Source organism: Nicotiana tabacum, chromosome 1, assembly GCF_000715075.1.
Source record: "Nicotiana tabacum cultivar K326 chromosome 1, ASM71507v2, whole genome shotgun sequence".
Classification (NCBI taxonomy): Eukaryota; Viridiplantae; Streptophyta; class Magnoliopsida; order Solanales; family Solanaceae; genus Nicotiana; species Nicotiana tabacum.
Window position 1 is genome coordinate 147,826,878 of NC_134080.1, and position 14,627 is coordinate 147,841,504.

A 14,627-nucleotide genomic window follows, 5' to 3' on the forward strand; every position below is an offset into this window, starting at 1 on the left:
ATAACAAAAATACATTGGTGGTTTACTACCCCGTGTAGACAAAAATTAGGAGCAAAAAGAGTAAATAATAAAGTAAGAAAAACAACACCCTGGATTAAAGGAAGTGAAAAGATTACCCAAAAATTAGAAAATGTAATACAAAGCAACCATAATATAGAAATAATCATTTTCTCAATAAATAAAATAAAACTACTGCAAGATAAATTAGAATTACTATATAATGATAATCCACTCCAAGGATGGGAAAAACATAAAACAAAAATAAAGATTGAACTAATAGATGAAAATAGCATAGTAACACAAAAACCTTTAAAATACAATTTTAATAATTTAACAGAATTTAAAATGCATATAAAGGAATTATTAGACAATAAGTACATACAAGAAAGTAATAGTATACATACTAGCCCGACATTATAGTAAATAAGCATAGTGAACAAAAACGAGGAAAAAGCCATATGGTTATAGATTATAGAAATTTAAATGCAAAAACAAAAACATATAATTATCCGATACCAAATAAAATACTAAAAATCAGACAAATACAAGGATATAACTATTTCAGTAAGTTTGATTGTAAATCAGGATTTTACCATTTAAAACTAGAAGACGAATCTAAGAAGTTAACAGCATTCACAGTACCACAAGGATTTTATGAATGGAATGTATTACCATTTGGATATAAAAATGCACCAGATAGATATCAACATTTTATGGATAACTACTTTAACCAATTAGAAAATTGTATAATATATATAGATGATATACTGTTATATTCTAGAACAGAGAACGAACATATATAACTACTAGAAAAATTCATACACATTGTAGAAATATCAGGAATAAGTTTAAGTAAAAAGAAAGCAGAAGTAATGAAAAATCAAATAGAATTTTTAGGTATACAAATAGACAAAAACGGAATAAAAATGCAAACCCATATAGTACAAAAAATAAATAACTTAAATGAAACACTTGATACAAAAAAGAAGTTACAATCATTTTTAGGATTGGTTAACCAAGTAAGAGAATATATTCCTAAATTAGCAGAAAACTTAAAACCATTACAGAAAAAATTAAAAAAGGATATAGAATATCATTTTGACGAAAAGGATAAAATACATATACAGAAGATAAAAAATATGTGTAAAAAATTACCAAAACTATATTTCCCAGATGAAAAGAAAAAGTTCACATATATTGTAGAAACTGATTCTAGTGATCACAGCTATGGAGGAGTTCTAAAATATAAATATGATAATGAAAAAATTGAATACCATTGTAGATATTATTCAGGATCATACACAGAACCACAAATTAAATGGGAGATAAATAATAAAGAACTATTTGGATTATATAAATGTTTGTTAGCATTTGAGCCATATATTGTTTATAACAAGTTTATTGTAAGAACAGATAATACACAAGTAAAATGGTGGATAACACGGAAAGTTCAAGATTCAGTAACTACAAAGGAAATAAGAAGACTTGTATTGAATATACAAAATTTTACATTTACAATTGAAGTAATACGAACTGACAAGAATGTTATTGCAGATTACTTATCAAGACAAAAGTACTCAAACTGATGAGAATCAAGAATCGAAAGATATATTTGCAATCCTTACTACCCTATCATTACAGATGGATAGTATGGGCAAAAGATTACAACAGCTAGAAAGTCAGCAGCATGACTATAAAAATGCGGAGCTAAGTCGATCGGAAGACTTAAAAATTCCAGAATTAGAAGGAGACGTTGGGAAACTCCAAAAAACCCATGACAAAGTTTGTTTACCTACAGCTGCAGGCACAATCAAAAAGGTGAATAAGAAGCTACATACCAATGTAAATTTAAACAACGTATTTGATAAGCCATTTACATCAAAAAAGCCAAAAGAAGCAATAGCTATAACCCCACAAACTACAACCTATGCTAATAGCCTACACCACAACAAAAAGGTATATAACCATATTACTCAAACATATATTGAGAATATATATAAAATTCAGACATTTCTAAACCTAAACCCCAGATCAACTACTACTACAGATCCAACACAAGATTATATAACCCAAAAACTATAGGGATATAATAGGCTAATAGCCCAACCAAAAACAAAAGCCAACCTAGTAAAGACATGTTACAACTACGGACTACTCAGCACCGTATATACCCACGACGGAGAAGAAATAATTGGAATACCAGAGCTATACAAAGCATTTGTCACCTTCAAAAGAATTACAAAAGGCAACCTATTCTTCATCAAATTCTATACAGCACCAGCTGAAATACTATATGATGAAATAAAACCCATTATACAGGTGATAAAGATAGGACTAACACGAGATATGATAATACCGGAAGAAATAGAGAAACAACCGGAGATACAGAAAATGGAGATACCAAGTTTCTATGCCAACAAAAGAATAATTGGTATAGCAACTATTATTCAAGAACTAGCTAACAATTATCTACAAGGAAATGCTATCTGGAGCTATTATTCCAGAGACCAGTTAATGATATATGCCAACTCAAAAGAACTACGACAAGGAGATATGGATGAAGTCCAGAAATGGATTTTATCATTACTAAAGCCAGAAATGCAACCAACTACCAGAGCATTGAAAAAAGAATTTATTTCAAACGAGTTATTGACAAGATACTGCAAACTAGTGGGACACAAATATCCAGACCACATATGTTCAAAGTGCAACGGAGATGATAACTATGTACCAGAAGTCCAACTAGAATGAAGGTATCAGCAAGAAGACAAATGAAGGAAACAGCTATTGAAAACAAATAATGTAAAGGGTCGAGTCATGTAAAAAAGTCGTAAAGTAAGAGTCATAATCATGAACAGTAAAGGTCGTTCATGAATAGTAAGAGTCATGTAAAAAAGTCGTAAAGTAAATAGTAAGAGTCATAATCATGAACAGTAAAGGTCGTTCATGAATAGTAAGAGTCATTTGTGAACAGTAGGAGTCGTTTTAATTTTCTATATATAGAATGTAAATCCGAGGAAGAAGGGACATCCTCATACTCACCTTCTCTCTTATATTCTCTCAATAAAATATCTGATTATATACAAACTTCTGAAAGCTATGGAGCATTCAAACGAGTTACAAAACCAGGTAAGTTTATTCATAATCATGTTTAACTAAACTCTTATATTCCTTATAATCTCTTGAATATCATAATTGTTTATCATGTTATAGTACTGTTATAAAGAACATCTTGAGAAAGTTTGCCTGTCTAATAATGCTGAGAGTAGTTAAGCCCAGACTATGTCATCCTAAAGTGGAAACCAGTAGGCAAGGAAGCCGTTTAGGGGAGTACACAGAGTTGAGGCGTTGTTACGGTAAATGATTGAAGCATGAAAAACATGGTAGTGACCAGAAAAGATTGTTCAGTATAACTTATTAAAATATGATAAACTCTATGATAAACAAAGAGGTTAGAGGGAATATGTTTAGTAAACACATGATAAGGATAAATAGTAAATTTGAATGAACAACCACACGTATTTATTAGAAGAAAATATTGACTACAAAATACTTATATTATATATCTTTAACAGACTTAATAACGATGTTAAAAGAAAAATTTATGATATTTTAGTTACTTTTGAATTAATATATGTAATGGAACAAGCATTTACAGAACTAATTGTATCACAAGAAATAGATATATTAGATCTATATGAATTAGATTTATATTCAGATTAATGATCACATATCAAGTTAATAAAATCTGTTTATAAATGAAACATAACACTTTTCATTACATAAGATTCTATAACACCCAGAAATGGAAACTTTTTAAAAACCTCAGTAACATAAATAGAAAAATAGATTGTGTTAAACACAATATTAAAACCTGCAAAGACATAATTAAATATAATAGATTACGTAATAAAGCTTTATTAACTATAGAGAAAGAAATTGAATTTTATAGAGATAATCTTGAGACTTATCAACACAGAAAAACAATAATTCTTACAAATATTAAAACAATGAATATATGTATCAGCAGGTATACATCGCAGTATTAAGATTAAAAAGAATATAAGGATTTGCACTGAAATCAGCTGTCCAATTCTCTTTCACCACATCTTTAAAAGTCGCATGTTCCACCCAAAAATTCAAGAAATTAAAAGGCTTTTTTATTTATGGAGTCTCAATATCACACTTCAGATACATTGGACTATGATCAGAACCAGTCCTTGACAAATGTTGCACCTCTATTCCTGGAAATGTTTGTTGGAACTCAACATTGGCCAAACATCTGTCTAGCCTTTTGAATATACAGTCTTCCTCTGCTCTCCCATTCCACCATGTAAATATGTTGCGTTTAAATCCAAGGTCGAAGAGATTGCAAGTGTTGACGCAGTGTCGAAAATCATCAATTTCATTCAATGACACAGGTAGCCCACCAAACTTATCTTCTTCATCCCATATTACATTGAAATCACCTCCTATAAGCCATGGTACATCCATATCCCTTGCCATTGCATATAATGAATCCCATAATTCTATCCTCTCAATTGCATCATATTTAGCATATATCAATGTTAGGACAAACTCCACATGCGATTCAGTATGAAACAATCGTAGTGTTAATTGTTGTACCATATTGTACATAACAGTTACCTCAAATACCTCATCTATGAAAGCCTAGATCTTGTTGGAAACATTTGAAATTGCATGTGTAAGTCCTATATTGTTTCTGTACCTTTCCAGTTTTTTTTGCTTGTTGCTTTGGCTCCATTAATCCTACAAAATCATAGTGATTTTCCCTGTGCATTTTTGTCAACCTTTCAAAGGCCCGCTGTGTGTTGACTGACCTTATATTCCAAATGAGAGCATTCATCACTGATTGTTGGATTTAGTTAGTGTTCTCCTTGTGTGCACCCTAGCTTTTGGTGCTGCAAAATTATCTTTTTGTTGCTTCTTCTTACCTTTTGCTGCTGATTTTGCCTTTTCCACTTGCGTAGGTGATAAGTCACCTTGCCTTGCAGCATTCATAAGGTGTTGGGTAGTCGATTCGTGATCCATGTCGTATCCTGATCTACCAGGTTCTTCTCCTTCTTCATTGTCTTCCTTCCCTCCTGATGTAGCTCCAAATGCATTTTTTAGGGACCAAGGCCTTCTCTTCTCCTCGTTTTAACATCTGCAACTGCTTTTTCTCCAATATAACAGTAACATTTACTATTTATGTTTTTTGTTTTGACTGTTTCTCCTTCTCTGTTGGGTTGTCTCCTTGTGGGTCTTCTTGTGATTTCTGAAGTTTATTGTCTTCTGTTCCTCCAGGATCATTTACCTCTGGGCCTCTTCCTTCATAGTTTCTAATTTCTGTGACTTCTGCTATCTGATAATTATTGTTGTGCTCAACAATTTCTAATCCTCCCATTATTAAAAAATTACTAGTTGTATTGTTGTCATTGTCATGGAGCTCTCCATTTACACTTTGCTCATTTACACTTTGCTCATCTTCTTCTTTGTCCTTCTCATTTGGTTCCTCATCAGCTTGTGCTCCTATTGGTACTTTGTTCTCCTCTGAATCGTATTCCCTTTGTGCATCCCATAGCCTGCCTTCACAGCCTTGCACTCTTTCTTTAAATGTAGACGATTTTGACCTTTCTGCTTGAGAATTTGTAGTTTTATTAAGTTCCTTGTTCACAAATGTATCTTGTGATGGGTTTTCTTGGCATGATGTATTGATCTTCACTCTTTATACCCATTGTGCATTATCCTTTTTTGCTTTTGATGCCTCCTTTCCATTGACTAGACCATTAGTCGAACCAATACCCGATGAGTTAAGATGGAAAGCTTGTGCTGCTGGATTTAGCTTTCCCTCATTATTGCCCATATGTTTTTGTTTTTGCTTTGTAGATGCTTGGTTATGAACGGCTGAACTGTTTGTTGCTACATTAGCTGCCACTATTGCCAATTGATTAACAGGTTCTTCCTATTCATCCATCCCTTGTAATATTGCAAACTTGTTAGCTACTTGAACATGATCATTATCTTCATTGTTTACTGCCGCCAATTCTTACCACTGTTGCTTTGTGCTTCTGCTTGTCTATCTACAGTGCTTGTACCCTCGTTCTTATTGTTTTCAAGCTGCTTAGTTGGTGCCATCTCCATTCCATTATTATTGAGACTAGTATTTTGATTTACTACATTTCTAACTCTGTTGTCCTTCACTTCCTTCCACTGCTCTTTTGCTGTAACATTCACATTACCCATGATCTTTCCACTAGATAAAATCATTATAGGCTATGAGTTCCCTATGTCCTGCTTCTTAGCTGTATCTGCTTGGTTAGCATTCTCCTTCTCCACATATAGTTCAGGGTGTATCCTCCAACATTCAAATTGATCATGCCCTTGAAGTTTACAATGTCTGCAATATTTAGGCAGCATGTCATATTGAATTCTCACCCATTCAGTTTTTGCCGTTCCATTAGCTTCATTGAATATTTCCATCCTCACCTTTTTAGGCAAATCTGCAAGTAGATCAACTAGTACCTTCACCCTAGCACAACTAGGTCTAGTTTTATTAATTGTTGCCATGTCTAGATGCATAGGTTTACCTACTGCTGTAGCTAGAGAAAATAGACATTCCTTCACAAAAAAGGTTGGCAATAGACCTGGGAATGAAATCCAAGCCATTGCCTTGGGTGTTTCTTCATCTGCTCTAAACTTTGAGTCGTAAATCAATGGCCTAAGCTGATATTAATAGCCATCCCTGTCCTTTATGTAATGAGTTTTTGATGAGAAATGAAGATAGTCCTGCCTTAACGTCATTCTAATCAAAATGTGCCTATCCCTTAGAAATCCAATGTTACACTCACCTTTAATTCCGCATTGAATTGGTATTAACTTACGCAATTGTTGAATTTTTGGGCTACCATAAGAACATTTACCAACTATTGCATATTGTAATCCTTCGATGATATCCATCCTTTCTACTTCTGCTTCTGTGAACTAAATAACATGTTCTCCATTCAATATTGTAGGTGGACGAATGGGAATTGGCTCAACTTCCTGTTGCTCATGCATTGCAGCATTTAAAGTGTAAGGTTTCAGAATTTTGGACTAATCCATCGGTTGTTTGTTGTTATTTATGTTCCCTGATGTTTGTGCAATGTTTGGAGGAGGTTTGGTAGGCAGCGCAGCCACAAAAGGTGGTTGGCCACCTGCCTGTGTGTTCATTACAGATGTAATTCTTTAGCACTTTAACACCATGACAATGATGTAGCAGTTTTGCAAGAAAACAATGGTACTGTAATTTGAATTAGCTTCACGTTACTTACTACTTATGGCTGTGAATCCAATTTCACAGTCCAAACTGTAAAAAAACAGTAATTTCGATTTAAGACCTTAGGTTTGAAATTATGTGTTGTACACTGTTTTCCTTTAGATCGGGTTTTATCCCAAATAGGTTTATCCGGCAAGGCTTTTAACGAGACAACACCTATATTCTACCTAAGGGTCACTCAACAAGTATTCAAGGCTTCTTTTCATTCAACTTCGAATACTGGGGGGGCATCACCCTCGGAGGTTATAGCTTTGAGAAAGATATTTCGCGCCTAAAAAGGCCTCGGCAGGAGAACTTTCAAATGGGCCAAACGGTCAAATGAACCGTGTCCATAGAGAATAATCGAGCCCCGATGGCAAAACATGTACGCATATATTAACTATTTGAAGAACCATTCTGGTTATATCAATAAACACTTTGTATCTCATACGAGCTTTATACTTACAATCCTACGAGAAGAGGCTCAATGGCCAAAGCACCCCAAGATACCCGGGGACTGTCATTGAAAGTCAATATAAGACCTCAAAGAGGCACCCCCACGAAACGAAGGCCAAGGCCAACTCACCCGGGGACTAACTTTTCGAACAAGTCCGGAAAGTTATCGGGAAACAAGTCCAAGTGACAAACTCGAAGGCTACGACCATACTAAACACTACGGTTACACAAAGGCTACGACCAAAATAATGCGATTCAGAGACGTCCAATTTTTGCTATAAAACTAAAGGCCTTCAAACATTGAAAATCGATTAAAATAAGTTACCCCCGGAAAAAGCAAAATATAAGGGGCCTTGATAAATTCGTCCCCCAAAAAATCTAAGGGCTTCGATAAATCAGCCCCCGAACAATATAAATTCAATAAATCAGCCCCCGAACAATATAAGGGCTACGATAAATTAGCCCTCAACAATCCAAGGGCTTCGATAACTCCAGCCTTCGGAAAACCCTTAAGAGGCATTTGATTATGTCCATGCAAACAAAACGACTAATAAGGTTCCGATACGTCAAGCCTTCGAAAAACCCAATGGGTACAAAATACATGCTAACGCATAACTAAAATTTCATTATGTCTTTTAGCCAAAGTGAGGGAAACTATATAGCTATTTTTAGAGACCGAAACGACCCAATTTAAAGAGCCTAACGGCAAAACTAAAAGAGCCTAAGGGCCAACCCAAAAGAGCCTAAGGGACAATTCTAAAACAAAGCCTAAGGGCCATCTTAAAAAGAAAGAAATATGGTGTCAAAGACCTATGGGAGTATAAGACCCCGTTATCATTTAACCCGGATGCAAAGGACCCGAGCTCGCATTAATTTGACTTTAAATTTGGCTCGGAGATCATCTAAAACCCTAAGGGGTACGATCTTGGGCAATATAAGCCTAAGGGCTTATTACGAGTCTAAACCAATATTCGAACTTAAGATGTGAATCATCTGAAATTTTCATAGGCGGAGGAAAAATAAAAAGTCAGCACAAATCAAGAACAGAGCAAAAATCCACTTTATATTCATCTGGAAAATTTACAAAGCATATTACAACGAAGGACTCTTATACAAAAATAGAAACCTAATCTAATTTTGGGGCCACGTCCTCGGGAGTGCCATCTTCATCTCCGGTAGCTTTATCTTCTAGAGCCTCTTCCCCTTCAGGAGCATCTTCTTCACTTTCATCGTCCCCGAAGCCACTCACCACGTCCTCGTCATCAGAGGAGACAAGAAACCGAACATTGGTTTCTGGTGCTTGTGCTTCGGCTATCTCCTTGGCAAGGTCAAACCCTCGAGAACTGACTTCCTCGAGAATCTCCCTCGGGTCTTGACACATAGCCAATTCATTTCTCCATTTCACCCAGTTGGAGGCCACCCTTAACTTAGCTTGAATTACCGCAGATTCTCTCATGTATATAGCAATGGATTTTTCGGCCACAACCTTCGTCTTATCAGCTTCGGCCATGGCTTGCGAAGCTTCAGCCTTAGCATATGCAGCTTCAGTCCGGGCTTTAGCCAGCTCCGCCCCCAGCCCCTCGATTTCCCTGGCATGAGCCAAGCCTTTTTCTTCAGCACCGCGGAGCTGAGCTTCAATCAAGGTCATTTGAGCCTTAACAACTTCCTTTTCAGTGGAAAAATTATCCATGTTCTCCTTCCATTGATGGCAATCAGCCTGAACTTGATTGACCTCGCCCTAGAGCTGCCCAATCATGTCTAGCTTATGCTGCAGCTAAGACATCAAAGTATTAGCCTCCGAAGTAGGGCCAAAAATGTTGAACCCTGTTAAAATCAAAGTTACCTGCTCGTCTAGCTTGGACTCGCTCTTTCGAGCTTTGGCCAAAGCAATTCGGAGATCCTTAAGATCCTCTTCCTTCTGACTACAAAGGAGCCTCAAGGCCTTCTCTTCGCACGAGACTCTCTTAAGCTCGACCACACATTGTTTTAGTTCGGCCTTGAACTTTGCAACATCCTATATGCAAAATAAAGACGCGTCAGTAGAATAGGAAAACAAAGGGAGAAAAACTTGCAATAGATAGGGAAAATGCTTTGTATACGGCTAAAATTGGGAAGACCAATTTTACGGTTGACAAGTTATTATGTAATCTCATCTCAAAGGGCCCGGAGAATAGCCCGGGGTCTGATGCCTTCGAGGACTCTTCGTGCCCTGTATTGGGGCAGAACGAACTGGTGCTTATCGCAAGTAAGCGGGAAGTTCCCAAAGAGCAGTACTTTATGATGACGCCTGCACAAACAATGACAGCCTGTACCAGGCTGATTGAGTGGTCGTACTAGCCACTTTATGTAATAACTACACACGTCACATAGGGATTTTCCTCTCATATATAAAGAGGATCCTTTGTCATTTTCTAAGGGATATGAGGCTAAATATTGAATATACAAGAACATTCTCTCTGCTTTCCAAATTAACAAATTCTCTTGACTCCACCACTTGCATCTATTGTGTTCTTGTATACGGTAAAATCGGATGGTCCAATTTTTGGTCATTACGATGCCTCGTAAGCACGTTTTCAAAGGATCGAAGCTATGGTCGAGATTCACACATGAGGGGCTATCGACATCCGACCTCGGGGCAGTACAGATCGATGGCTATGGTGAAAAAGTGGCAAGTTTCCAAGGCGTGTAACTAGAGCTGACAAAGTCTAGTGGGCTAGTTCAGACCCGAATCAAGGCATTAAAGGCTGTATCAACCCCGTATATTTGTAATAAATGCATTTGTACTATGTTGGGATTCCCCCTCATATAAAAAGGGGATCCTTGTCATTTGTAAAGGAATAAGATACTCAATATTGAATATACAAGAACATTCTCTACTTTCTAAAATAAATTCTCTTGACTCTACTACTTACATTTATTGTGTTCTATTCATTGTTCTTCATTTATTGCTTATTATTGTCCATAAATAGCCGCCATTGAATTTACCATAACTGTTAATTCTTCGTCGACTATCCTCGGTAAGGCATCTAACTCGACCTCGAGTCCCCAAATATGGAAGCTCGAGGTCCCGATTAATAGTTATTCGGTTTGATTATCACATTGTTTTCAAGATATTAGCTTGCTTCCATGTCTTTTACTTAGCATCCATTGCCTAACAACTAGCATAAAAATAGATCACGTATTTTTAGAACCACAAAATCAAATCTAATTGTAATTACTATTTTCAAGTTAAATGGTTTGGCGCCCACCGTGCGGCTAAAAATAATAGTGATTATTTTCTTGCTGGTTTACTACATAACGCAAGTTACCTTTCACACTTTTTCTTGTCTAAGATCATTGTTTTCAAGTCAAAATGTCTAACTCAGTAAACACACGTGAAAACAAAAATATTGAGGACCATGGAGAGAATGGTGTGGATGTTCCAGGTGTTGGTGTACCACCACGAAACCCTAAGAATGACCAGAACCAATTCTCGTAGACGTGGTCTCGTGCAATGCTCAACACGTTGAAATAAGCTCCCACACCAACAGGAGCATACAACAGGAAGATCAACAAGAAGCCCAAAAAACCCCAGCTCAGGAAGAACAAGGGGTTAGCCTTCATGTCATCTTCGAAATGTTACAAGCACAACAGCTGGTAATTGCTCAACTACAAAGCCACCAAAAGACTCCCAGCACAGTAGCTCCGGAAATGGCTCCCCGAGCCGAGTAGGTACCAGAAAGATCAAGCAACAACGCGTCGGCAGCCGACCCCGCCATCATAATGATGCTTGAGGACCTCAAAAAGAGGATCGAGTCGGGCAAAAAGAAGATAGAAGCCAACGGCAAGAAGGTACAGACCTACAATTCTAGGGTCGATCAAAATTCCCGGCGCACCCCGATTCTAAAAGGTGTAGATTCGAAGAAATTTATACAAAAGTTGTTCCCACAGGAAGCGGCCCCAAAACCCATTCCAAAGAAGTTCAGAATGCCTGACCTTCTGAAGTACAATGGAACCTCAGACCCCAATGAGCACGTCACTGCTTACACTTGTGCAGTGAAGGGAAATGACCTAAAGGATGACGAGATTGAGTCTGTCCTACTAAAACAAAATCGAAGAGACACATTCAAAAAGGGAAATGATGTGGTCTCACAACCTGGCCCCAAACTTGATAGATTCATTTTCCATACTGGCAGATTCTTTCATAAAGGCACATGCTGGCGCCATCAAAGTAGCTACAAGGAAATCCGACGTCTTCAAAATCAAGCAAAGGGAGAACAAGATGTTGCGAGAGTTTGTATCTCGCTTTCAAATGGAACGAATGGAACTACCATCGGTTTCCGGCGACTAGGCAGTGCAGACTTTCAGTCAAGGTTTTAACGAGCAAAGCTCGGTAGTTTTGAAGCAACTAAAGCAGAACTTAGTCTAATATCCCGCCGTGACTTGGTCGGTCGTCCACAACCAATACCAATCAAAGATCAGGGTAGAAGACGACCAACTAGGAGCCCCTTCGAGCCCGTATATGCTACCAGGATTCCGGCAAAGGAATCAAAGCCGAATAAAGAGATACCAACTATACACTGAAGATAAAAGAAACACACCAAGGCGCAACATACCCCGCAATGACCGGAGGATGGATCGAGGCCAGAATCCTTGGGGACTTGTTAGCAGAGCTGGATTCGATAGGCACACAGGGCCAACAGAGGCACCTTGCTTGTTGGAATACAACTTCAATGTTAACGTTTTAGGCATCGTATTCGCCATTAGTAAAATCAGAGACATAGGTGGCCAAGGTCTGTACAATCATATCCTTTGCGAAGAAATGATAACTTAGTGTGTGAATTTCACAACACGCACGGTCACATGACCAAAGATTGCCGGCAACTACGGGAAGAAGTAGCCCGACTACTCAACAAAGGTCACATACGAGAATTCCTCAGCGACTGAGCCAAAAATCATTTCCAGGAAAGAGAGGCGAGCAAGAAGAATGAAACAAAAGAGCCACAACATATCATCCATATGATCTTAGGAGGCATCGATGCTCCACAAGTAACCATGATTAGAAGAACAAAAATATCCATTACCAGAGAAAAGCGAACTCAAGGTTACATACCCGAGGACACTCTCACATTCAGTGACGAGGACATAGAGACCTTGTCTCAGCCTCACAAAGATGCACTGGTAATCTCTTTCCTTGTTATACATTTCAAATTAAACGTGTATTTGTGGATCCAGGTAGCTCGGCCAATATTATCAGGTTGAGGGTGGTAGAACAGCTCGGACTGCTTGACCAAATCATGCCTGCCTCTTGATTCCTCAACTGGTTCAACATGGCGAGCGAAACAACAAAAGGGGAAATTACCCTCCCAGTCAACGTGGCCGGCATAACCCAAAATTCAAAATTCCATGTCATCGAAGGAGACATGGTGTAGACTTGTTTGGAAGGCCATGGATACACTGCATGAGAGTTGTACCATCCACCCTCCATCAAATGATGAAATTCCCAACAAAGGATGGGATAAAAATAGTCTAAGGGGAACAACATGCGGCTAATAAAATGTTCGCGGTGCACGATGTGGCACTAACACTAGTACCTCCACCATTTAAGGAGCTGAAGTAAGCTACATTCTCGGCTACGCCGGACTGAACAAAACGAAGGACCGCATCGAGTCCTCATAACAAACGATTGAAGCATGTCGAGGTCCGAAGCGCCGTCAGCGCTAAGGTATGGTCATCTCTCTTTTTTAATTACATTTTATACTAATCTAAGTGTAGGTATTCGATCGAAACAGCCAAACCACTTTCCAAGTCGAAGGCCTTAGGTTCCAAAAGCATATGCTGCACTATTTTCCTTCGATCAGGTTTTTATCGCAAGAAGGGTTTTACCGGCAAGGTTTTTAACGAGGCAATATGCTACCTAATGAGGACTCAACAAGTATTCAAGGCTTCTTTTCAATCAACCTCAAATACTAGGGGGCACCCCTCACCCCTAGAAGAACACCTCTTCGGAGAAGCCACGATGCGCTAAATGGGGTCTCGATAGGAAAATGATGTACCGGGGCAAATGGTCGAATGAACCGTGTCCGTATAGAATAATCAAGACACTAACAAGTATACTTGTACCAAGTAATCGAAGAATACTTTCCCCTTCGTCCAAGCATTTTGTGTTTCTAAAGAGTTCAGTACTTTTTGCAAAACAGCTTCAGAACCAAAAAACGTCCCGAACACTCAAGGACTGGCGCCAAAAAATCGAAGCTAAGCCCTCAATGAGGCAACATCGAGTTTACAAAATGGCTCCAGAGCCAAAAAGCATCCCGAGCACTCAGGTACTATCGTCAAAAATTTAAGGACATATGACCTCCGGGTCGGAAGATTAGAACCCGTAAGCCCTCGATGAAGCAACACCAAGTTTTCAAGGAATGGCTCCCAAGCCACTTTCGACGAATCGGGGATTGCCACCAATCGCCACCCCCATCGACTTATCAAAAAACCCGAGGCCATAAGACCCCATGTGGGCAGCCTCGGTCTCCTAAGACCTATATATAAGGCAACAACAATATCTGTAAGACCTCAAGAAAGGCATGAACCATACTTGTACAAAGTAACCAAAAAACTGTAAGACCTCAAAGGCATGCAAAAATTTATAAGACCTTACAAAAGGCATAATCCTGATCTTAATGTAATGCTATATATCGAACTTGTAAGACCCCTAACAGGCATACCCTCGATATAGATGTTGAAACTACTTCACTCGGGAAATAAAAGGCTCCAGCCAAAAACAATGACTATGGTCACAAGGTTGTACCGGCCAAACTAACGGGACTCGGGGATGCCCGACTGTTGCTATAAAATCACAGGCCTTCAAACACAATTTCAAAAGTCCTTAACAAAGGAA

General features: G+C 38.1%; 2 protein-coding genes and 1 pseudogene across 2 annotated transcripts; 1 reads left to right on the plus strand and 2 right to left on the minus strand.

The window, feature by feature from the left end:
• Nucleotides 1–1,542: 1,542 nt before the first annotated feature.
• On the plus strand, nt 1,543–4,049 carry LOC142164170 (uncharacterized; annotated as a pseudogene).
• A 115-nt stretch (nt 4,050–4,164) lies between these two features.
• On the minus strand, nt 4,165–4,629 carry LOC142164172 (uncharacterized). Its single transcript, XM_075221445.1, has one exon. It carries the CDS (start codon nt 4,627–4,629, stop codon nt 4,165–4,167), a length of 465 nt encoding a protein of 154 aa, XP_075077546.1.
• A 1,647-nt stretch (nt 4,630–6,276) lies between these two features.
• On the minus strand, nt 6,277–6,669 carry LOC142164173 (uncharacterized). Its single transcript, XM_075221451.1, has one exon. The coding sequence runs from the start codon at nt 6,667–6,669 to the stop codon at nt 6,277–6,279; it is 393 nt and encodes a 130-aa protein (XP_075077552.1).
• Between the last annotated feature and the right edge of the window lie 7,958 nt (nt 6,670–14,627).

What these genes read in the sequence shown, in the direction of transcription:
- LOC142164172 (XM_075221445.1), bottom strand. Translation starts at nt 4,629, where the DNA reads ATGGTACAACAATTAACACTACGATTGTTTCATACTGAATCGCATGTG.
- LOC142164173 (XM_075221451.1), bottom strand. Translation starts at nt 6,669, where the DNA reads ATGGCTTGGATTTCATTCCCAGGTCTATTGCCAACCTTTTTTGTGAAG.